General features: G+C 34.8%; 2 protein-coding genes and 1 non-coding gene across 7 annotated transcripts; 1 reads left to right on the top strand and 2 right to left on the bottom strand.

Moving 5' to 3' along the window:
- Positions 1-3,078, top strand: LOC130976584 (protein TIC 22-like, chloroplastic). Of its 3 annotated transcripts, none has more exons than XM_057901485.1 (4): positions 1-192; positions 286-360; positions 500-556; positions 2,846-3,078. In XM_057901485.1, exons 1-4 carry the CDS (start codon positions 37-39, stop codon positions 2,846-2,848), a joined length of 291 nt encoding a protein of 96 aa, XP_057757468.1. In that variant the 5' UTR covers positions 1-36; the 3' UTR covers positions 2,849-3,078. The 3 variants fall into 3 exon arrangements, with proteins under 3 accessions (XP_057757468.1, XP_057757470.1, XP_057757469.1); XM_057901487.1 differs by having other exon boundaries at positions 8-168; XM_057901486.1 differs by having other exon boundaries at positions 8-177.
- A 213-nt stretch (positions 3,079-3,291) lies between these two features.
- Positions 3,292-6,700, bottom strand: LOC130976582 (isovaleryl-CoA dehydrogenase, mitochondrial-like). Of its 3 annotated transcripts, XM_057901484.1 has the most exons (11): positions 6,469-6,700; positions 5,878-5,987; positions 5,604-5,680; positions 5,203-5,253; positions 5,042-5,106; positions 4,715-4,869; positions 4,582-4,619; positions 4,447-4,501; position 4,324; positions 3,930-3,985; positions 3,292-3,567 (listed from the first exon to the last, which is right to left on the bottom strand). In XM_057901484.1, the coding sequence occupies exons 2-11, from the start codon at positions 5,911-5,913 to the stop codon at positions 3,421-3,423; spliced, it is 681 nt and encodes a 226-aa protein (XP_057757467.1). In that variant the 5' UTR covers positions 5,914-5,987; positions 6,469-6,700; the 3' UTR covers positions 3,292-3,420. The 3 variants fall into 3 exon arrangements, 1 of the variants encoding a protein (XP_057757467.1); XR_009084713.1 differs by lacking the exon at position 4,324 and having other exon boundaries at positions 3,334-3,567; positions 3,930-4,285; XR_009084712.1 differs by lacking the exon at position 4,324 and having other exon boundaries at positions 3,334-3,567; positions 3,930-4,285; positions 4,582-4,869.
- Positions 6,701-25,717: 19,017 nt separating this feature from the next.
- LOC130978358 (small nucleolar RNA R71) lies at positions 25,718-25,825 on the bottom strand. Its single transcript, XR_009086006.1, has one exon. It is a non-coding gene; the product is annotated as a small nucleolar RNA R71 (small nucleolar RNA).
- Between the last annotated feature and the right edge of the window lie 378 nt (positions 25,826-26,203).

Genomic DNA, 26,203 nt, shown 5'->3' with positions numbered 1-26,203 from the left:
TTTTCTAAATTAATAGAGGATAAGAAAAAATCGAGGATGTCCCCGTGTATGCGCTCAGCTACCCGTCGGAGGAGTTCTTGCTGGTTGTCGGAGCCTCTTCTGCTTCAAGCCCAAGCCCAGCTCCGCCAAGTTTCTACGGTCGACCCTCGCATGCGTGGCGGCTCCAAAGTTGTTCCCGTTGTGCTCAACAAAGTTCCCTAATTTCTTCATTGCATTCTCGTTCCTGTCCTTGAATTTCAATTTCATCCATTCTGGTATTTATCTTAAAATTTCTGTTTCTGATAGGTTTTTCAGCTGAAGGTGAATGGCATGGCATTTAGATTGATACCTGAGCAATCTGAAGTAAAGAATGCCCTGCAAGTGAGTTCTATTTTGCTCTCAGTATTATGTATTGATGTTCAATTTTCTTACGTTGATATAACTTTTTAATAGCCCTGTTTGGTCTGTTACTCGTGGTTCAAGTTATGAAGTAATCATTTATGCTTTGTGCATTACACAGGTGAGGGAGAAATCTGGCTCTGCTGCCAATAGCTTTCCTGTTGTTCCTGTTTTCCAGGTTCTCCTCTCAGTTGCTTAAATCTGGATATCTCATTTGAGTTTTTGTTTATAGTATTGTAATATGTTTGATTTTGAAAGTTACAACAACAGTTCACTGTATGGATTTTAGGCAAAAGTTGGGGAATAGAGAAGTGCACATAGAAAAAACAAACAATAATTAGAGATGAGTAGTAGTTGTATGCGTCTACAATGAGAGTGGTGGTAATACTCATCAGCGTTGGAAGTTTAAAGGACTTAGAAACTAGTTCTAAATATTTAGATATATAATAATGGTCAGTTGATTTATCTTTTTTGTTTATGATTTATGAAGCGGAAAAAAAAAATGTTGATGTCATATATAAAGTTAGAGACCTTTTAAATTGGATTTGTTCAACATTTTTAGAAATGTACTTAGAATGATGATGCATATAAGCTTGTTAGCATAGCTTGTTGTCATTACTTGTAATTTTGAATGCTTAGTTAATCTATAGGGAGTTTACCTTTTGGTTTGTAGCTGTCTCTCATAAGATAGCTTTGATTAATCTTGATTTTCCAAATTCTATAGTCTCTATAACTTTCTTGCTTGATTCTGCAATTTTTTATTACTTTATTGTTTCATTGTTAACAGAAAAACAAAAAAGGAAAAGAGTGACAGTTAGGTAGTTAGAATTACTGAATTAGCCTATTTGCAACAGCTGGTTAAGGAAGAGTGATGTATAGCATAACTCATTGTAGAGAGAAAGCTATAATTCTGATTTCTTGTTTTATGATCAATAACAAATCACAAAACTTGATTCCTTTTTTTCTTTAGTTTATTGCTTTCTATCTTTTTTATTCAAGAAAGTTCCAGTTAGCTTTCTTGCCAAACCTGATAAGCAGCAGCTCTATGTCTTGCAAGTTGTAACGATATATATATTTGTAATTAAGGAATTTATCATAATAAAATAGATATATAAAAAGTTGGTACTATATATGCAGACTGTAGTACCAAAAAATTTGGATGACTGAATAAAGCAAAGTATAAATAGATGTGTTAAAGAGTTTTGCACATATTCTCTGCCCCTACGAATTTGTTTAGAATAAGCATTTTGTTAAGGACTAAATTTGCATATATGAAAACACTAAAATTTTCAATGTCCTTTGTATTAAAAAACTGGAGAAGCAAATTAAATGGAACTTTTTAATAACTAAGAAGCAGCTAAGAAATTACAAGTTTCCATTTTGGCTAAAATGTGTAGTAGTGCGTGGATAGCTTCTTGAAAAGCATATGTATGTAGAATTGGGTGACTGAGTTGAGGTCAATTTCTATGAAATTCTCAAATTAAAGCACTTAGTAATTAATTGACGCTTGTGATTTGGCTGACAATTTGAATTGGTTAAAGCCAACTTATTGCTTAATTGTGTGCTAATTTTCCCCCTTTTTAATGTTCATCTCTGGTGTAAGTTTTACACTTTATTATTGCTGATTATTTTGTTTAAGTGTGGTAGTGATACTCTCTCTTTCTTATGAATAGGTTAGTATTATGTACATTAAGATTGCATATTCATGTATATTCTGATATACTAGAAACCATGAGAGTAGATTGTTAACTATTTCTTTACTAGGCATATATATCTTCACGTTGTTATGCTTGTATAGCTATATAGATAAAGATGATGCTCCTAGCTAATAAGTCAGATTATTTTTATCTGAACGCGTTGTATTCTTGTTTTCAAAAGAAAGAACGTAGAAAGCTAATAAGTCAGCATTTTTTCCTGTAACTGTTGGTTGCCATAATAATAACATTCTTAAGCACTAATAACTCTTAGCTTTCATAGAATTTGATTGACTAATAATTTTAGTGATAAAAAACTGAGTTCATTTTGATTATTCCATTCTTCTAGCATTTATTTAGTAGCTTACAGTATCAATGTTGTTAAATTTGTAAGCTCAGTCATGGATGATAATGACAGAGAGTCGTATAAGAATGGTGATCACTCTGATGATTTAAGTTTGAGTATGAGTGTAGTTCCGATGAAAGTGATGATATGGTGGATCTAACTGTAGATATGGCAGAGGCAGATACAATTAATATTTATGGTTTTAAAAGTTGATAACTGATTTGACATCAAAGACATGAGGATTGGTGTTTGATACGGAATCTCAAATGATCAAATTGTTAATTTCAGTTTCAAACGATTTATATATATATCGTATTTAGTTTTAAGGTTGTGCGAGGATGATCCATGGCAGTTAGTTTTCTACTTCATAATTGATTTTCATGTTATAATGAAAGCTAAAAAGTTGCAATGCTATCTTTGGCTGCAGTGAGTTTTGCAATGTGGTGTGCAAGATCCATATATATTCCCAAGAAGAAGTGGAGAAGATGACAATTGGGATAATCAACGATGAAAATAATAGCAGTTTGGATGATTCTGGAGCCTTCAAAGTCCTCCTCAGTGGGCCAACCAAATTATTATTCTCCAACAGTTCTCAAAGTCTAAAGTTTCAGGGCTGTAATTGAGATCAATCATGTTATGTTATGTTAGCCTTGTTTCTATCTTATTTACTGCATGCACTTTAATGCTATTTGTGTTATGATAATTTATCTTATGAGCTCTTCTTAACCCCAGAAAAATTCTGAACTATTAGCATTGTGTAACCTGTAACTGCTTGAGTTACATACTCTTTGAAATCATGGTGATCATTTCTAAATTTCATGCCATGGTTCCATCTTGTGCAATATATTTACTTGGTATTGTTATGAATGTGCAAATTAACTACAAATAACAAATGAAACATTTTTGGTAAAAATAGCTTTCCTTTATTAATAATGGATTCTCATGACTAATTTTATTCCCCTTTGATGAATGAACATTTACTGTTACATAATGAACATTTCACTACTGCTCCTTGAAGAGTTCACGTCCAATAATCATTCTTCTGATCTCACTAGTTCCTGCACCATTCTCATATAGTTTGGCATCTCTCAGAAGACGACAAGTTGGATACTCATTCACATATCCATTTCCTCCCAAACATTGTTTTGCCTGCAAATTTTGATGGCTAATTATAAGCACAGTAACACGAGAAGAAAACAAAGAAAAAATAGTTAAGTGTAAATTACGCCGACCTTCACTGATTTTAGGCTATTATCCCAAAGTTTCTTAATTTGTCATATCGATACTAATGACGAATAGTATCATCTGACTTCAAGAGAGGTCAAATGTAATTTACCCAAAATGTAGGAGTAAGAACCTATGCGGAGTTAATAATTTTCTAAAATCACTTGAGCTCTTACTATACCACTATATTTAATAGTCATCATGATTTCTATAAATTTTGGCTGAAAAGTATTACCCAAAAAACTCAGAATAGTAGCTGCAACAAATAACCTGTGCAAACTATTTACCTGCAAAGCAACTTGGGTTGCTCTCTCAGCTGCTGTAAGTATAATTCCAGCACAATCTTGAAAGCAGTAGCCATTACATCATGTTTTGCAATGAATAGGAAACAATACCAATGAAAAATCAAGAAACTATAGAAGTTTCTTGCATCGAGGATCGGACAGAAAATCCGCAAGTAGAGTTGTAATTAGTCAACATCTTAAGTCAATTTGATGCTTGAGTTCAGAACGCATTGCAGAAACAGATGCCAACATTTTAGCAATGATAATTTATTCTTAGTCTATCGTGACAGCATAATGGTATTGCATTTCACACGTGCCACGACACTCATATGTTGGTATAATACTATGTCAAAATGGACCTGAAACAAAATAAAAAGAAAAAAATGAAAGAGAATACCCTATGGAAGGAGTTTCAATAGTAAATATTTGTCATTTTATTTAAAAAACCTGATGGTGCTTATGTTTTCAAGAAATATTTAATGTACTATGTTAACCACAGGATGAAGATATGTGGATGCACCTTTGCGTCTACTTTTTCATTGTTGCAGTCCCGAGCCACCGAATACACATAAGCCCTGAAATGAAAAATGTTATCCTGCTGCCAAGCAAGCTAAATTAGAAAGAGAAACAGCATCCAGACATTAGAATCTCATACCTTGAGGACGATAAAGTATACATGTCGGCAACTTTCCCCTGTAACAAGATCGATCTACAATGTAATGTCTAAAAATCACATGCAATAAAATGCCAGGATGATTGTAGAAAAACCATTTCTCAACTATATGGACCTGTATAAACTGAAATTCCCCAATAGGATGACCGAACTGCTCTCTTTGTCCAACATAAGGAAGGACCACATCAAGACATGCCTGCATGATACCCAGGGGACCAGCTGCCAAACCAAGTCTCTCCAGAACCAAACCAGACATCATGACATAGACTCCTAAAACAAGAACTGATATTATAAACTATGGTTGGCACGCATACAACGAATAACACAAGCAGTTTTTTATTAGGATATTATAGAAGACCAATGATGGTCATACAACAAACTTTTGCAGGGTTGAATATACAAAATAACATAAAGATGATTTTATTCTAAAGTTGTGCAAGACCTTTTCCTACTTCCCAAAGAACATTTTCTTCAGAAACAAAGCAATTCTCAAACGCGAGTTCACATCTGCCAACACAAGTCATTTATTATCAGTAAAAGGAAGGGACATCGACTAAAAATGGATTAAGTATAGAAAAGTTGTCACAGAGCATGCATACATACGTATCACTTCCTCGCATCCCAAGTTTATCCAATTTCTGGGCCGTGCTGAATCTGAAATCAAACAGAAGCAAAATTCATAATTTTCATCTTTCACTCCTAATTTCCCCCATATACAAGTGACTTGTCATTTATGGACCGCCTCAATGTTTTAGCCATTTATTTTTCAGTTACATGACTTTACTTTTTCCTCCTCAATTTTCAGAGAAGGAATTTTGCAAGCTAAGGACTTGGTAATCAAATTTGAACTATAAGATGAGACAAGGAGCCAGTAACCAGCCTTTTATATTTGATAAAATTACTGCTTTAATATTTTTATTTATTTTCAAGAAATAACTGAACTGTAAGCTTGAAATGCAGAGACTTTAGTACTCTTTAAATTTGACTAGGTTCACTATAAGTACCCTGGCATTCCCTTCTTGATGATGAATGCAGTGATTCCTTTTGACCCAGCTGTTATGTCTGTCTTTGCATAGACAACCTGATTCAGTTCAATATATCAAATGTGCTATACATTCTCAGCATCTATGCAGACTATTAATCAAATGTGCTATAATTAGCATTTTCATTGACAATTTGAGGAAACATTGCCCTTCTACATTTATAAAGGCAAATTAAACAAGCGCAAAGTCAATACAAAAAGGATGGGAAAATGCAGAAACGATTGAAGAAACATACCAATGTTTGAGCGACTGGACCATTAGTAGACCACATCTTGTTTCCATTAAGTACGTAGCCACTATCAACACGATCAGCCTTACATTTCACGCTCACAACATCAGAACCAGCTGCACGAAAAGACCTATGAAATCCTTGGAATATCTTAAAAGATGCAATACACTCCCTATAAATTAATTAAGCATTCAAAGTTACAAGTATGAACCAACAGAGTTCTTAGTTTCCAGATCTTAAGAGTTTAAGTAATGACAAGCAACTCATTTGCCAACATTTGTTACGAAGAAACAAATACATGATGCTTGAGATATTTGAAAAATACAAAATTGAACATTCACAAACTCGAATTTTCAACACCAATAAAATTCAGTTGAAAGGAATTCTAGTAGTGAAATGCAATAATCGTAACTATAGGAAGTTAAAGTATGATCATCATACTGCATATTTTTGGCAAAACAAAGAAATAAAAGAGATTGAACCAAAGAGAAAAAAAGTAATTAAAATCCAGACAATCATATGATTAAAATCATGTCCCGTTTGAAGAAATTCCAATTAGTAATGGTATGAGCAAGGCTAAAGCATGCTAACATTTACCAAAATCACAGCTCCAATTTGCGTCCCTGCCACCAACAAGTCAAATTTGCAATCACAGAGTCCATGGAGATAGCGGGGTCGAGGAGCGAGCGGAATCTTTTTGGTGTGGCGATGGACTTGTTGCGCTTGAGAAGGTGCAGCGGAGCAGAGCAGAGCAGAGGAAAGCTTCAGGCAAGCAGCGAGCAGTGGTACACGAAGGGCTTCGTCTCTGGCAGCTGCAACAGATTCGAACCACGTACAACTAGGAGGAATGGTGAGCAGCTCTGGAAAAAGAGAGAAAGCAGAAGAGCCCGGCGTCGTCGCCTTCGTCGGATCCAAAAGAAACAGTGCTGATTGGAGCTCGGGGAAAGGGTTAGGGTTAGCAGGTTTGGGACCGTCACGCATGGGAGGGTCCACCTTGGAAACCTGGCGGAGCAGGTCTTGGGCGTCGTCTTCGTTGAAGCATAAGAGGCCGAGATTCTTGCCGGTGGAGGCGGAGCCGGAACTGCTCTTCTTCTTCTTTGCAGGAGAGAAAGAAGACAAGTCCGGGAAGATGAACAACTCTTTTGATTTTTTTTTTTAAAATTTTCAGATGTATTTTTGTTTTATTTTTTAAATTATTTAAAATTTAAATATCTAAAATTAAAGTTAATTAAATTTTAAATTTTGATTATTAAAAAAGATAATTTGTGTCTAATATAAAAAATATTTAAATTTTTTTATAAAATTAAATAATAAAATATTTTTATTTTTATTAAATTATAAAGATGTTTTAATAAAAATAATTACATAATATATTTAAAAAATAAATAAATACTGACATAAAAAATATAATTTATGTGTTATATTATTTGTCCATATTTTTATTGTATCAATACATATAAATTTATTATCGCATCGAAGCAAATACTAAAAATATATCTATATTTTTTAATGTTAAAATATTTACTGAATAAAATAGAATACAACAGTGACGATAAATTTAAATAATTTATACAAATATTATTATTTTTTAATAAATTTATCAAAAAAATAGAAAGATCATAATTTAGATTATAAATTATAGTATATGTTAATATAATTATAGGTGAGAGTAGTTATTATAACATTTAAACATTTAAACATTTTTGAAATAGGATAAAATTAAAAAGAAATAAAAATTGGTCGATAAATAATCAACTATTAGATAATATAATATCTTAGATGTATAGTTATTAGAATTTGAGCGTGTAGTTTTTGAAATTTTTAAAAATACAAATTTTGCATGAGTAGTAATAAACTAGTAATCATGTATATTAAAATGAAATAACACTTACAACTAACTTAAACATGATCACATTTAGAGGTGTAGTAATTTTAAGAATAATCGCTTTATATTTATATTTGACCTTATCGTAGTAGAAGAAAGTATAAATTGCTCAAAGCGTGATCTAACTACTTTTAATAAATGGTTCATGCTTTATTTATTACATAGATTTCATGTAAAGCAAAATATAGTCGTATAATATATAGTCGTATAATATATACTAATAACATTGAAACATATTTCTATAAAAAAAAGAAATTTAATTAGTGAATGCTTCCATTAGTTTATCTCTGTGGCATTTAGGACCTCCTCGATGGTCTTTACTTTCACTTACCCTTACTTCAGTTCATCAGCCGTAGACTAAATTCTCTAAGATGAAACATGACTAATTTTAACTGAGTTTAGTAGTGCACCACTTAGGAGCCTACACAATTCAATGTAATATTAAACTTCTAAAACTTTTGACGATATTAAATGTACTGGATAAAGTTTAAACAAATAAATTTGTGCTTAAAACTGACTACCTCTATTAAATACGGGTCAATGTGGATCTTAAAAAGGTAAAAGTGGCTCTGAACAGTAGTTTTGCCATTCCAGTAGGATGTTTTGAAATATTGCAGCACAACGATAAGGGGTTCCACACTTCCTTCTTCAAGGTATGGAAGGATTTGATACACCATCTCCCTAAACAAAGTACACCCAATCTTATCGTTTCTGTCGAAAACATAAAAATGCATTATAGTATTGTATAGTCTAAAAATATGTTTATATAGATTAGCCAGTTTTTTTGAAATAGCACATACTCTAAATCTTCTAACACAACAGCCAAACGTTTGATTTTTTTTTTACCTTTACTGGTAACCAAATCCTTTGGGTCCTCCTTTCAACTATTTCAGTAATCATGTCTACAGAGCAAGAACCAACAATAAGTTATGACTATTAGCCTTAAAAAACAGATTTCGAATGAAGTTCACACAACAACTTTTGAATTAGTGTAAGTGACACTTACCAAACAGATATGTTTCGTCCATCCTTTCAGCATTTAACAAATCTGAAATAAAAAAGGCAGACTCTAGACTCTAATCAATTGTCAACAACATTCAGAAATTGTTTCTCAAGTTATGGTTCACTACAACAGAATTGCTTCTTCTCTCTTTCTTTGGTAGTTCTTAAGAGAAGTAAAGCTCACTCTTTTTTTTTGTGCGGCAGAAGGAGCTTCTCAAGATAATTTTTCAGCTGTGTTTGGTTGGTGTTCTCTCGACACAAAGACATATACAAATATACAAGTAGACATAGACACATGTATCCACAAATATTTTTATCATGCTTGGTAATAATACACACTACACTGTTATCTCATTCAAATGTCAATTTTATCCCAATAATAACCACCACCATCACCATCATTATTCCTTGTTTCCACCATCAATGCTAATCTTTTAGCCTCAATCCAAATCAATATCATCAATAAAATTTAATCACTAGTTCAACAATTCAAATTAAAACTTGAAACAGTATGAAATATTTCCACAATTATGTTTTAAAAATAAAAACTAATAAAAAAATAGAAATGAAGATGAGAGATGACGAAAAAGTGCATATCTAGCCCCCAAAAAAAAAAGAAAATAGAAAGAGCTTAAATAGATATGGAAAATGATAGCGGTGATTCAATGACACCCGTAATGGTGATGCAGTGAGACTATGGCAGTGACAATCCACAACGGCAAGGATGGAAAACGCGGTGACTCGTATCTACGAGAGAAGAAGGCACAACGAGATTTTGTGGAGGAGGAGTGACAATCTGCGATGGCGAGGATGGGTGACGCGGTGACCTGTAACTGCGAGAGAAGAAGAGGAGGAGGAGGAGGAGGAGGAGGAGAGGAGGAATGGCTGCAATGGAAGATCGCAGTGACCCGTAATCGCGAGAGGAGGAGGATGAGGAGTGGCTACATTGGAAGATGAAAATGGAAAAAAAGAAGAAGAAGGTGAGAGAAGAAGAGGCTAAATGATGAGGATAAATTTGAAATTTTGAAAAAATATTAAGGGTACATTCATCCAAAAATAAAATTTAAGATTTGTCTTAGGTTAAAAATTTGTGTCTCATTATTTCAGAGAAACACAAAATACACGTATTTTGTATGTAACCGTGTCTCTCTTTTTTTATGTCTCACAAAACAAACATTGGACGTGTGTAACCGTGTCCATGTCTTTGATAGACATGGACACTTACCAAATGGGTCCTAGTTTCATCCATTATGCATTATCGCTGTAAAGGGGTAAAGGGTGTATTTTTTTTTTTAAATACAGTGTACATAGAACTTGGCTGGCTATTCGATGAAGTGGTAAATTTTTTACCTTCTTTTCATCTAAAATTCAAAACTTTTTGGCTCGAGCTTTTCATGCTGGTTAGCGTTTCTTAAATTCAGGTTCTATAGATATTGTTTTTAGAGCTATTTGTGTTAATTTGAAGCATAAGAGATGGAGTATCTTGAAGTGACTCTCCCCCAAACTCACCATCTCTTTGGTGAGTCATATCGTTTGCAAGTTTCAAAACTCACCACAGTTGGCTTTGGATTTTTATAACAGGGTTGGAGGGTTGTTCCCTCACTTATTGGATTTCTTGTTGTACTTTGGTTCATGTGTTGGAGAAGTAAAGAAAATTTGATAAAACATTATTTCTTTTGAGAAATTTGATTACTGAAAATGGCACTCCTCCATCAGTATTGTTGGAAATATTGATAGAGAGTTATCGAAGATGTTGCTCTAGTATTGCATTTTTTTATTTATTGGTGAGGGATTGTACTCAGACTAGGACTACTGAAGGTGCTTATGATGTCATCTATAATTTAAGAAGCTGGGGTTGTTTTAATATTATTCATGTTTCGAATAATTTCCTAAATCACTTGTTCTAATTGAATGAAATCGATAGGTTTTCGAATTAGTATAGAGGAATAGGTTCTTTTGGTTACATGTGAATACTTTTAATTTGGTTATCTATGCTCTGTGTAAAGAATGCCAACTAGTGGAAGCTATCTGAGTGTTATATAGGATGATGAAGGGTGAAATTTTTTTTAATATAGTCTCGTTTAATGTAATCATAGACACGACGTGCAAGATTAGTAACTTGGGTCTTTCCTTGAAACTTTTAAAAAGGATGACCATGATGTTAGAAAATTTTGTTTGGTCCAATTCTGTTACATACAACTGCATAATCAACGGATTCTGCAACAATGAAAAATTATTACTTGTAGATAAAATGCATCATAAAATGGTTAAGGCAACTAAAGAACCGAGTATTTAAACATATGCTACTTTGATATATGGGTATACTAGGTGGGGAAGTTTAGAGGAGGCGTTGAGGCTCTGTGATGAAATGGTGGAAAGCAAATAAACACGCCATTATGAAACTGACCAAGCTTTTTCGTTTTCACGCCCCTTTTTTATTAATCTTCAGTCCTTGACTACGAAATTCTTAGCACCTTTTATCACATTTATTTCAAGCTTTACCTTAGCCTTTTATTTAAGAGGTCACATTAAACAAAATTGAAAAAAGTTTGCCTACTTTGAGAGAGAAAATAACTGAGTTTTGAGAGAAAGAAAGAGAAAATTTATACACCTTTTCTTTACTTTTTCATCAAGCATTCAAGTAGTTCTTCTATTATTCTTCACTTGTTCTTCAAGAATTCAAGCACAATTCTTTGTTCATTCATGCTAATTCTTGTATTTTCACACAAAATTCCAGCAAGGTAAGTCCTTGTTATTCACCTATTCTTTTCAATTTTTCAAGCTGAATTTAAGGTGAAGTCTTGTTCTCTTCCATGTCTAGATAACCACTCTTAAAGGACATATGAAGCACTCTTAAGGAGTGAAGGAAATTTAAGTTCAAAGTGGTTAAAATTCATCATTTTTTCAGCACACAAATTCGGTCAAGATCTCCAAGAATTCATCAATTGTCTTCCTCTTTTTGCTTGGTTGATTTCGGGTGTTTGAGTGGTTTAAGGGCTGAATTAAACAAGAGGTAATAGCTAGGATTAGTTAAAATATATTTTGGCTTGATTTGATGTTAATATGAACCATTTTGTGGTGAATTTATTCTTAATTTGTAATTCTAAAAATTTTGTGAAGCACCTCTATTTTTGACTTGTTATTTATGTGGAATATGAAGTTTTGATGCCTATAATTATTGTATGAGACAGACCATCACGTGAAAGCAATTTCGATTTAAGTTTCAAGCCCAAAAGTCCACGGGTTAAATTAGCTACAAAAAGTGTAAAATAGTACAGCAACTTGTGCCTTTTAACTACAACATCCACGGGTCAAATTTTGAAGTAAAACTAATTTTGTTTAAAATTTTATTCAATCTAGATTATCACCCTGAAATTTTATATTTTTAGGAGCTAAGTATTTGGAGATATAAATTTTTAAAGATCACTACCTAAAATAAGAAAAATCAGATTTCAACACTTGTGACAATGACTTTCAATGCTCATAACTCCTAAAACTGAACAGCTCTTGGGGTGCAACCAATGCACAATTGTTGCTGGGTGGATTGAGAGTCTCTAGTCCAAAATTTAAGTTAATTGAGGCCTTGTGGTAAGAGTTATGCAAATTGAAAACAACAATATTTTCTGAATTGAAAAACATAATTTGTTAGATTATTACTCAACTTTCAAAGGGCATAACTCCCACCTTAGTGCAACAATGGATCTGACACTAGTTTGGTATGGAAGAAGGATGTGTCTAGATGGATCTCACCAATTTTGGGGCTAGATGTGTTAAATTAGATTTTTAACGATTTTTTTTTACAAGATGTATGCGGTTGTCTTACTGCCAAAAAAGTCATGATTTTTCCTTCACTTTTGGATCTATAGTGGTCAGAAAATTATTATCCTTGGCTTGTTAAAAACCTTAGTCTAAGACAGTCGTGCGGATATAAAGTTTGCGCAATTCTAAGATCATTTAATATTTTTAGGATAATAAAGAAATTGAGTCGTCAAAATTGTTTTGGCAAAGGACTTGGTACGAAAATTTAAATAGTCAATCAATAAAACACTTAGGAGTAAAATGGTCTTTTGCATAAATCTAGGGGTAAAAATACTATTTTGTGTCATTAGGGGTAAACTTGACATTAATTAAAAGTGTTAGGGGTAATTTGTCAAGGAAGAGTTCTAGAGATAGATTGGTAAAATTTTGATACTAAATAGGCTAAAAGTAAAATCTAGAGTACTTAAGGGTATAATGGTAATTTTGACATAAAGTAAAAGGTAAAAATGGTTAGTTAACTTAATGAGAGATAAAAAAGTCTTTTAAAAAAAAATATGAGTACAAAATGGTAAAGTATTAACATTAGGGATAAAAGTATCACTAAAAACCAAAAGAAAAAGATTAAAAAACGTTTATTGTAAAAAGGGAAAAAATAGAATTTCATAAAATAATAAGGTCAAAATAGTAATTGTGATTACAGGCTTAAAAGACTAAGAGTAGAAAACCAGACCTAAAGTTATTACAAACTAAGGGTAGAAAAGTCCGTTAAAGAACATTTAATATAATGTACCTCAGAGAAAAACTAAAAATCCTAAAGATTTTATCTGGGGAAGAGGAGTGTCTGCTCTGACAAAACCAGAACCATGCAAAGAGACTATCTAGGGAGGAGGAATGTTATTTCCGACGGAACCAGAATCATACGTTGTAAGGACGCCCACCATATGGACCATTACTCGTTGGGAGCACATTTTTCTTGGGCCATTTTTGTTAGTGTCGCGATTGTACATAGTTTATTTAAACTCATGAGGTACCTGTGCATGATGGTATCCAGTAGAGTAACCATATCCATACTTAGGGTTGGGTAATGTCGGGTTGTGAGTAGTGAACCGATGCATGAGTTCATGGCCTGCATTAGGAACATGCATGCATCATACTTGGTTGTGTATTATCTGCGTGTTGTACTCTATGCATTTTTTCTGTGCTTGTATTTTCTGTTCTCTTATTCTGTGACTTGTTGTGCTGGTTTATTAATTTGCTACATGATTACTGTGATAGAGTATGACTTAGTTAATAAGGGATCGAGACTAGGATAGATACAGAATGCTATCCTTACTTTTAGAGTTAATACAACAAAATATACGATGATCTGAATCGCTAGAGCAGTACCCTAAGATCAACACCCAGCTGTTCTCTTTCCTAGGATAGTACCCTATTGGGAACCTTAAGTTCTCACCCAATTCCTACTCTCTCTCTCTACATATGGAGACAACGTGACACTAGATGAACACAGAATCAAACCTCTCCAACCACCCTGTTTACAAAGTACATGGAGTATGCAACAAAAGATTTTCGTAATTATACGCCACCATAGAGACTAGAACATATTTTCCTCTATTTATTAGTATTTTTGAGGGATACGTTTTAACTATTTACTGGTAGTACCAAGTTTCAGTCTATGGGGTTCCTAAATAGACCAGGACCTTGGAATCTATAAGTTCTCAGTTGTCTATATCATTTCATACATATGTATATATGATATACTGAATGAATCTATCTCGAACTATCTTTTGTTGTGGATAAGTGTTGTTATTCCATATACTTATCATCCTGTACTTATGATTACTGCTTATCTATTCGTATTACTAATTGACACAAACGCATATTGTGAGAAGAACAGGCTCAATATTATATAATACTATACAAAGTCTAGATCCCCTAGGTTGACCGATGGCTAACGCCTAATGATTGGTATTTATCTAGAAATACTGAAAGTTGGGTCATTACAATTGGTCCCTAATAATGTTGTTTACAATTCGATTTTATATTGGCTTTATCGTGAAGGAATTATTGAGGTAAGTTTCTTTGTTACTATCTGACACGATTGATAAGCATATATGCCCTGACCAGTACTCCTATGTAATCCTTACCAAAGACCTTTGTAGAAATGAAAATCTGACTCAAGCTTTTAAGTTTCATAGCCAGATTTTAGAATATAACGTAATACAAGATTTTTTTTTCTCGCAACATACTTCTTAGCTATATAAGCAAAAGACAAAACATGGCAGTAGCTAAGCAATTATTGAGCAGCATGATTACCCGTGGCCTAGTTTCTGATGTTTATACATACGAAACTATAATTGCTCGATACTGTAAACTAGGTAATACAAACGATGTGCTCCAAATTTTTTATTGGATGAGAAGCCCAACTTGACAATATACAATTCTGTCATTAATAGTTTATGTAAAAATGGCCTCTATAGATACTGTAGAAATACATAGTTGATGAATTACAAAAGAGAAGATTATTTGATACAACGACCTTTAATACCTTGATTAGTGGATATTACACTGGTGGATAGATTAATAGTGTTTAATTTGACTCTGGAAATGAAGAGCTTGAAATTTTTGCAAATAGAGTCACATGTAATGAATTGATAAACCTTCTCTGCAAGTGTGGTTCAAGGAAGAAGAAAAAGAATTGATGAAGATGAAGATTGTCTAGGGTATTTGTCCAGATTTTGTTACATACACTACACTTGTTACTCACTTCATCAAAAAATGTAGTCCTAATGGGGTGATTGCATTGCATGACTACGTGATTTTAAAAGGAGTAGTACCTGATCAAAAAACATATGATACCATTGTAACACCACTTCTTTTAGAAGAAGGAAGAAAGAAAAAGTCACAATACAACCTGTATAGCAGTGTAAAAAGTTGTTCGTCTCACAGTTTGTCATTTTTCCATTCTTTTCTTTAATACTAATAAATCATATCATTTATTCTTTAGTGTACTAACCACAGTCCTATTAATTCATATTACTTCATTTTAATTTTGATGTCTTACATCAGCTTATCTTTTGTTAATTATATATTTTACACTGAAAGTGTATTTTGCTAATTTTTGGTACATGAATTAATATGCATCTTGATCTATTATGTGTGGTTTATAAATAAAAATATATTTTTTGAATAGTCTTAACAAACAAATTAAGGTAACATAGCTCTTATTGCTGGATTTTAGATTCTTGAATAAGAACTTTATAACTTTTGGTTTTAGCCATTCATTAATGTGAAGAACCTTCTATATTTATGTGCTTAGTTGGAGAATTGTGAGCCATTTACTAGATAAAATAGAATGCAACAATGACGAGGAATTTAAATAATTTATACAAATATGATTCTTTTTTAATAAATTTATCAAAAAAATAGGTCACATTTCACATAATAAAATTATGGTATATGTTAATTCAATTATAGCTGATAACAGTTATTGTAATATTTAGGTATTTTTGAAATAGGATAAAATTGGAAAAAAATTAAAACTAGCTAATAATTAGTCAACATATATTTTAGATGTATAGTTCTTAGAGTCCAAGTGTGTAGTTTTTAGAATTTTTGAATGCGCAAACTTTACATGAGTAGTAGTAAACTAGTAACTATGTATAAGAAAGTGAAATAGTAGTTATAACTTACTTAGACATAATCACATTTAGAAGTGTAGTATTCTAAGAATAATCGTTGCATATTTATATTTGACCTCGTAGTCGTAAAAAAGCATAAATTGCTCAAAGCTTGATCTAACTGCTTTTAATAAATGGTTGATGCTTTATTTATTACACGTATTTCATGTAAACCAAAATATAATCGTATAGTATATAGTCGTATAATATATACTATTAACAATGACACATATTTCTATAAAAAATTAGTTAGTGAATGCTTCCATTAGTTTATGTCTCGCATTTAGGACCTCCTCGATGGTCTTCACTCCTATGGACCCTTGCTTCAGTTCATCAGCCGCAGACCAAGCTCCCTGAGATGAAACTTGACTAATCCTAACTGAGTTTAGTGGTTCACCACTCAGGAGCCTACACAATTTAATATAATATTGAACATTTAAAACTTTTGACCGATATTAAATTTACGGGATACAAACTAGTTAAGGTTTAAACAAATAAACCTATTCTTAAAACTGACCACCTCTTTTAAATCCGAGTCAAGGTGGATATTAGAAATTTAAAAGTGGCTCTGAACAGTGGTTTTGTCATTCCACCAGGATAATTTGAAATATTGCATGATGCATGAAAACTTGTCTCTCAACAAATTTTCTTTCGGCAAGTATACCAAATTATCGTAAAGTAAAAACTCACAATAGAGTGAGGTCGAATCCCACAAGGATTGATTGATCAAGCAATTTTAGTTGGAAAAGTATGCTAGTTGAGCTAAACAGAATGTAGTTTGAGAGTTATAGAAAATTAAATGGCGAGAAAGTAAATAGCAGAAAATAAAGTGCAGAATCTTAGATGGGGAATTGGGAAAATGAGCATGTAAACAAATTGTAGAAAGTAAAGAGAATGGGTAAGCTCAGAAATGGGGAATTCATTGGGCTCAGGAGATGTTGTATTCTCCGGATCAAATTCATTTTCATCTCTTCCTCAATCAAAGCATCTATTGATCTCCTTGGCAATCTTAAGTTATTGGGTTCCAATTCCTTGGCAATCCAATCTCTCTAAGCTTGAACAATTGCCCAATTCCTTGATTTAATTGCTCATGAGAAGAGATGAAGTGTGGTCACTGATTATACCACATGTATTTTGATGCATGGGAATTTGTCTCTCAACAAATCTCCTTCGGCAAGTATACCGAATTATCGTCAAGTAATAACTCACAAAAGAGTGAGGTCGAATCCCACAGAAATTAACGGATTAAGCAAACAATGTTTAATTGATTGTCCTAGTTAGACGAATCATATTGGAGTGATGAGTAGCAGGAAGTGTAAATGGCATAAAAATTAAGAAAGCAATAAAGTGCAGAAAAGTAAAATGGCAAGAAAAGTAAATGTAAGAACTAAAAATAAAATGAACATTGGGATCAAGAGATATTGCAATCCTCCGAATCAAGTTCATTCTCATCTCTTCCTCAATCAATGCATTCATTTATCTCCTTGGTAATCTTAAGTGATTGGATCCCAATTCCTTGGCAATCCAATCTCTCTAAGCTTGAACAATTTCTCAATTTCTTGATTTAATTGCCCATGGAAAGAGATGAAGTTTGGTCACTGATTATACCACACACATTCATAGATCAAAGTATTGATAGGATTACATGTCACAATATCCATCCGACCCCCAACCTAATCCAATGTGAGAGAGTATTTCTAGCGTGATTTCCTTATTCCTCTTCCAAGGTTCAGAGGAAATCCAAGTATGAGCAATTTCTCTTCCGAGACAATTACCCAATTGGATGAAGATCGAAAGATCTCTAGTAAAATCAAGAGAAAAGAAAGAAGAAGAAGAATAAGAACTACAATTGATCCATTGAATCACAATAGAGCTCTCTAACCCAATGAAAAGAGTTAGTTGATTATTGCTCTACCCAAGATAGAAAAGAAAGAAAGTGCAGAAAAGTAAAGATGAAGATTAAAACTAACATTGAAACTTCCAAATTCATAAATGAAAAGTACAAAGAAAAGAAAGAGAAGGAAAAGTGTGTGAGGGGAGGGAGTCCGAAGACCCCTCTTCAATCCCCCAATCTCCTAAATTCCAGCCCCCTTGAATGTACAAACTAAGACTTTATATAGGCTTGATGAGCGGATAATTTATACGCTTTTTGGCATTGTTTTTAAGTAGTTTTTAGTAAGTTCAAGCTACTTTTAGGGATGTTTTCATTAGTTTTTATGTTAAATTCACATTTCTGGACTTTACTATGAGTTTGTGTGTTTTTCTGTGATTTCAGGTAATTTCTGACTGAAATTGAGGGATTTGAGCAAAACTCTGAAAAAGGCTGACAAAAGGACTGCTGATGCTGTTGGATTCTGACCTCCCTGCACTCGAAATAGATTTTCTGGAGCTACAGAACTCCAATTGGCGCGTTCTCAATGGCGTTGGAAAGTAGACATCCAGGGCTTTCCAGCAATATATAATAGTCCATACTTCATTCGGAAATTGACGACGTAACTTGGCGTTGAACGCCAAGTACATGCTGCTGTCTGGAGTTAAACGCCAGAAAAACGTCATGATCCGGAGTTGAACGCCCAAAACACGTCATAACTCGGAGTTCAACTCCAAGAGAAGCCTCAGCTCGTGGATTGATCAAGCTCAGCCCAAGCATACACCAAGTGGGCCCCGGAAGTGGATTTATACATCAATTACTTACTCATGTAAACCCTAGTAGCTAGTCTAGTATATATAGGACCTCTTACTATTGTATTAGACATCTTTGGTCTCAGTTTTGTTTTATTCTTCATCCTAAGAGGCTATTGATCACGTTTTAGGGGGCTGGCCATTCGGCCATGCCTGAACCTTTTACTTATGTATTTTCAACGGTGGAGTTTCTGCACACCATAGATTAAGGGTGTGGAGCTCTGCTGTACCTCAAGTATTAATGCAGTTCTATTTTCTTTCATTCAATTCTCTCTTATTCTTATTCCAAGATATTCATTCGCACCCAAGAACATGATGAATGTGATGATTAGATAACCCTCATTATCATTCTCACTTATGAACGCACGTGATTGACAACCACTTCCGTTCTACATGCAACAGAGCTTGAATGTGTATCTCTTAGATTCCCCAACAGAATCTTCGTGGTATAAGCTAGATAGATGGCGGCATTCATGAGGATCCGGAAAGTCTAAACCTTGTCTATGGTATTCCGAGTAGGATTCTGGGATTGAATGACTGTGACGAGCTTCAAACTCCTGAAGGCTGGGCGTGATGACAAGCGCAAAAGAATCAATGGATTCTATTCCAACCTGATTGAGAACCGACAGATGATTAGCCATGCGAGTGACAGCCGCAGAGGACCATTTTCACTGAGAGGATGGGATGTAGCCACTGACAACGGTGATGCCCTACATACAGCTTGCCATGGAAAGGAGTAAGAAGGATTGAGTTGAAGCAGTAGGAGGGCAGGCGTCCTTGAGCCTTACAGTATCTCCATATGCTTATCTGAAATTCCTACCAATGAATCTGCATAAGTGTTCTATCCCTTTTATTATTTCATCTCTTTTCTTATTATTAATTTTCGAAACCATAAACCAATTTAATCTGCCTAACTGAGATTTACAAGGTGACCATAGCTTGCTTCATACCAACAATCTCTGTGGGATCGACCCTTACTCACGTAAGGTTTATTACTTGGACGACCCAGTACACTTGCTGGTTAGTTGAACGGAGTTGTGAATTCAACCAGTGCCATAATAATGATTTCACTCAAAATAGTTAGAACATGGATCACAATTTCGTCCACCAAGGCTCTCCTAAATTACAAAATGAAATTAAAAGCAAATTACAATTAAATGAAAATTCCTATTCTAGATGCTTCTTGTGGCCTTGATTGGTTGACACTTGTGGGCTTGCTTCCTTGAGCTTTGAAGTGGACTTGAGAGAGAAGTGAATCAAGTTGAGGTCCAGGTGGTGCAGCGTTAGTGCTGCCGTTAGCGACACTAACGCTACAAGTGTGGTGTTAGTGCCAAAGTTATTGTGGCTAACATTGCACTTGTTACCAATTGGTGTTTTTGGGGCTTAAAAGATGCCTCTTATTTGTGCTCCAATTTCATGCCCACTATAAACTATTATATATCTTTGGAAAGCTCTGAATGTCAGCTTTCTAACGCAACTAGAATCACCTCAATTAGACCTCTATAACTCAAGTTATGCTCATTTGAAGTGGACAAGGTCGCTGGCATAGTCGCTAGCGTTACTGGAAAACGTGAGTCACAATAACGCTAGCGATTAGGGGTTTAATATTGCCAGGTTCTGGAGCTCAAACTTAATGTCCATCCCATACTATTATATATTTTTGGAAATCCCTGGATGTTTACTTTCCAACGCTTTTGGAAGCGCATCATTTTGAGCTCTACAGCTCGAGTTACACTTCTTGGAAAGTGAAGAGGTCAGCTGGCCTTACTACAGGTTGATACTATGTTCATCTTTGCACTTTCGAGATAGATTTTCTCCCTCAAATTTAGTGTCCACCATGTAGTGCCATATATTCTTGGAAAGATCTGGAATCCTCCTTTCCAATGCCATTAGAATCACCTCATTTGGAGCTTTGTGGCTCAAGTTATTCTTGTTTGAAGAAGGCATGGTCAGGCTGCCAGGTGAGACTTTTGCCCACGTTAACTACCACGTTAATGTAGTTAACGTGGCCGTTAATGTAGGTCTTTTTGCTTCGCAAACGTTAGTGGAGATCACCATTTTCACTAACGTTGGCATCTCCCTTTCCTTCCACGTTAACTACCACGTTAATGTAGTTAACGTGGCCATTAACGTGGGTCTTTTTGCTTCGCAAACGTTAGTGGCACTCACTTTTTTCACTAATGTTGGCGTTTCCCTTTCCTTCCATGTTAGGTCCCACGTTAATGTAACTAACGTGGAAGCTAAGTAGACCTTCTTTGCTTCGCAAACGTTAGTGGCGTTCACTTTTACCACTAACGTTCCATGCTCTCCTTCTTCAAAATTAATGCCGCTAACTTTCTCACTAATGTTGGGGCTTCTCTTTTCTTTCACGTTAATGGCCACGTTAGTGGCACTAACGTAGCCACTAACATGGCTCTTCTCTGCTTCTTGTTACCTGAAATCAATCAAACAAAGTGCATCAAAGTCTTGCTCTTAATCATGGGATCATGTATCATCTAATTTATCATTCAATTCATGCATAATTCTCATGAAATCATTCAAAATTCACAATGTTTGCTTGAATCATGGTATGATTGCATTTTCAACCAAATACTTGCTTATTTCCTAAGAAAATGCATGAAACCAACCTAAAGCATACAAAAAATAGCTAGTAAAACTAGCCAAGATGCCCTGACATCACAACACCAAACTTAAATCTTGCTTGTCCCCAAGCAAGAAAAGAACTATGCACAAAGAATTCTTTTAATTGGAATGTATTGAAGAATTGCTTATGATGCCTTAGTGGGTGAAGTGAATAAGTGGCAGTAGGGTGAACTCTAATTTGTATGCTGATGCAAGGATTCCAGTGCTCATTAGTTCTTACATTTTGGAAGTCTTAGATCTTAGGACTTTCATTCAAATGATATTATGGATATCTCTTTATAGATTGTCACCTTGAAGCAGCACTTATTTTCTAGCATTTTTCTTTCTTTGTGGAATTTGGCCTCGACTCTAGGTGTCATGTATCAAAGCGGCTTTTTAAGATAAGCTTTCAATCAATACTCCCAAACTAGTTGGTCTAAGGTATTAGGTGTTGTGATGAGCGGATAATTTGTATGCTTTTTGGCATTGTTTTTAGTATGTTTTTAGTATCTTTTAGTTAGTTTTTAGTATATTTTTATTAGTTTTTAATTAAAATTCACTTTTCTGGACTTTACTATGAGTTTGTGTGTTTTTCTGTGATTTCAGGTATTTTCTGGCTGAAATTGAGGGATCTGAGCAAAAATCTGATCCAGAGACTCAAAAGGACTGCAGATGCTGTTGGATTCTGACCTCCCTGCACTCGAAGTGGATTTTCTGGAGCTACAGAAGCCCAATTGGCGCGCTCTCAACGGCGTTGGAAAGTAGACATCCTGGGCTTTCCAGCAATATATAATAGTCCATACTTTGCCCAAGATTTGATGGCCCAAACCGGCGCTCAAAGTCACCTACAGAAATTCCAGCGTTAAACGCCGGAACTGGCATAAAATTTGGAGTTAAACGCCCAAACTGGCATGAGAGCTGGCGTTTAACTCCAGAAAAGGTCTCTACACGAAATTCCTTCATTGCTCAGCCCAAGCACACACCAAGTGGGCCCGGAAGTGGATTTTTATGTCATTTACTCCTTTCTGTACACCTTAGGCTACTAGTTTTCTATAAGTAGGACCTTTTACTATTGTATTTTCATCTTTTGATCACTTTTAGATCTCTAGATCATCTTCGGACATCTAGTTCTTAGATCATTTGGGAGGCTGGCCTCACGGCCATGCCTAGACCTTATGCTTATGTATTTTCAACGGTGGAGTTTCTACACACCATAGATTAAGGTGTGGAGCTCTGCTGTACCTCGAGTATTAATGCAATTACTATTGTTCTTCTATTCAATTCCGCTTGTTCTTTATCCAAGATATCACTTGTTCTTCAACATGATGAAGGTGATGATTGACGCCCATCACCATCCTCACCCATGAACAAGGTGACTGACAACCATTCTTGTTCTACAAGCATCTGAGGCTTAGTGAATATCTCTTGGATTCTTTAATCGGAATCTTCGTGGTATAGGCAGGACCTGATGGCGGCATTCAAGAGAATCCGGAAGGTCTAAACCTTGTCTGTGGTATTCTGAGTAGGATTCAATGATCGAATGACTGTGACGTGCTTCAAACTCCTAGCAGGCTAGGGCGTTAGTGACAGACGCAAAAGTATCAATGGATATTATTCCGGCCTGACCGAGAACCGACAGCTGAATTCCGCTATGCCGTGACAGGACATATGCAATCGCTTTCACTGAGAGGATGGGAGGTAGCCACTGACAATGGTGAAACCCTACACGAGCTTGCCATGGAAAGGAGTAAGAAGGATTGGATGAAGGCAATAGGAAAGCAGAGAGACGGAAGGGAAGGCATCTCCATACGCTTGTCTGAAGCTCTTACACCAATGATATACATAAGTATCTCTATCTTTACCTTTGTGTTATTTTCGTTCATCACCATCATACATTTGAGTCTGCCTGACTGAGATTTACAAGATGACCATAGCTTGCTTCATACCACCAATCTCCGTGGGATCGACCCTTACTCGCGTAAGGTTTATTACTTGGACGACCCAGTGCACTTGCTGGTTAGTTGTGCAAAGTTGTGTTTATGCCATGGTATTGAGCACCAAGTCTTTGGAGCCATTACTAGGGATTGTTTATGTTTTGAAAAGTATTGATCACAATTTCTTGCACCAAGTTTTTGGCGCCGTTGCCGGGGATTGTTCTTGTGTATGGACAACTGACGGTTCATCTTGTTGCTTAGATTAGGTATTTTTCTTCAGAGTTCTTAAGAATGAATTCTAGTGTTTCAAGGTGATGTTCTTATCATCACCAAGGCTGATTGATTCTCATCAATTTAGCTCTTGAATGCAGTGTCCTGCTGAAGCTTGGCCGGCCATGTCTAATTCCTTTAGACTAAAGCTTTAGACTAACATTGCATGATTCCTGGAATTCTCATTAAGAATTTTGATACCTTTATTTTCCTTTTCACTTAATTTTCGAAAAAAAAAATTTACAAAATCATAAAATCCAAAAATATGTCTTGTTTGAGTCTAGAGTCTCATCTTAAGTTTAGTATCAATTGCATGTTTCTGTTCTTATTGCATTCATGCATGTGTCCTCATTGATCTTCAAGTTGTTCTTGATGATTTTCTTGTTTTGATCTTTGAATTCTATTGACTTGAGTGTTTTGTGTTTCTCATATGCATTCTCATGTAGTTAGTGTCAATAGTATACAAACTGCTAAGTTTGGTGTCTTGCATGCATTGTTATTTGATTCTTGTTGCATTTTAATTATTAAAAATCCAAAATATTTTTAATTTGTGTCTTTTCAAGTCAATGATACAAAGAATTGAAGATTCAGAACATACTGCAGAGGAATTATACAGAAAAAGCTGAGCATTCAAAAATGCCCAGTGAAGAAGGCAGACTGGCGTTTAAACGCCAGCCAGGGCACCTGGTTGGGCGTTTAACGCCCAAAGAGGTAGCATTTTGGGCGTTAAACGCCAGAATGTATACCATTCTGGGCGTTTAACGCCAGGATGGTGCTAGGGGGAAGATTTTGTTTTCAAAATCAATTTTTTTCAAGTTTTCAAAGTTTTTCAACATCAAATCTTTTTCAAATCATATCTTTTCAATCAAATGTTTTCAAAATCAATTTCTTTCCTTTTTCAAAGATACTTACTAACAATTAATGATTTGATTGAACATTTTTTGCCTTTTCTGTTGAGGAAGGTTTTATGTCTGAATCATATCTTTTCTTGTTAGGCAAGTCATTAATTTTTAAAATCATATCTTTTCAAATTGTTTTCAAATCATATCTTTTAAAATTGTTTTCAAATCATATTTTCTCAATCACATTTTTTTTAAAAACCAATCATATCTTCTTAATCACATCTTTTTCAAAATAGTTTTCAATCAAATCTTTTTAACTTCTAATTTCAAAATCTTTTTCAAAAATCACTTGATTTCTTTCCCACTCTTATTTTCGAAAATCAATTAGTGTTTTTCAAAATTTTTCAAAATCTTTTACTTAATTTTCGAAAATTACTTCCCTTCTTCTCACATCCTTCTGTTTATGGACTAACACTATCCCTTAAGGCAAAATTCGAACTCCATCTTTTTCTGATAAGTTCGAATTTTCTACTTCTGTCTTCTACTCTTCTTTTCCTCTGACACTTAAAGAAATCTCTATACTGTGACATAGAGGATTCCACATTTTCTTGTTCTCTTCTCTTTCTTATGAGCAGGAACAAAGACAAAGGCATTCTTGTTGAAGCTGACCCTGAACCCGAAAGGACCTTGAAGAGAAAGCTAAGAGAAGCCAAAGCACAACTCTCTTTAGAGGACCTGACCGAATTCTTCAAAGAAAAAGAAGACATGGCAGCCGAAAACAACAACAATGCCAACAATGCAAGGAAGGTGCTGGGTGACTTTACTGCACCTACTCCCGACTTCTATGGGAGAAGCATCTCTATCCCTGCCATTGGAGCAAACAACTTTGAGCTTAAGCCTCAATTAGTTTCTCTAATGCAACAGAATTGCAAGTTCCATGGACTTCCAATGGAAGATCCTCATCAGTTCTTAGCTGAATTCTTGCAAATCTGTGACACAGTCAAGACTAATGGGGTAGACCCTGAGGTCTATAGACTGATGCTATTCCCTTTTGCTGTAAGAGACAGAGCTAGAATATGGTTGGACTCTCAACCTAAAGAAAGCCTGAACTCTTGGGAAAAGCTAGTCAATGCCTTCTTGGCAAAGTTCTTTCCACCACAAAGATGGAGTAAGCTTAGAGTGGAAGTCCAAACCTTCAGACAGAAGGATGGAGAATCCATCTATGAAGCTTGGGAAAGATACAAACAACTAATCAGAAAATGTCCTTCAGACATGCTTTCTGAATGGAGCATCATAGGTATTTTCTATGATGGTCTCTCTGAACTATCCAAGATGTCTTTGGATAGCTCTGCTGGAGGATCTCTTCATCTGAAGAAGACGCCTGCAGAGGCTCAAGAGCTAATTGAAATGGTTGCAAATAACCAATTCATGTACACTTCTGAAAGGAATCCTGTGAATAATGGGACTAATCAGAAGAAAGGAGTTCTTGAGATTGACACTCTGAATGCCATACTGGCTCAGAATAAGATATTGACTCAACAAGTCAATTTAATTTCTCAAAGTCTGTCTGGAATGCAAAATGCACCTGGCAGTACTAAAGAGGCTTCATCTGAGGAAGAAGCTTATGCTCCTGAGAACCCTTCAATGGAAGAGGTG

This window comes from Arachis stenosperma, chromosome 4, assembly GCF_014773155.1.
Source record: "Arachis stenosperma cultivar V10309 chromosome 4, arast.V10309.gnm1.PFL2, whole genome shotgun sequence".
Lineage (NCBI taxonomy): Eukaryota > Viridiplantae > Streptophyta > Magnoliopsida > Fabales > Fabaceae > Arachis > Arachis stenosperma.
Note: the sequence above shows the minus strand (reverse complement) of the source record. Positions and strands in the feature narration are given on the sequence as shown.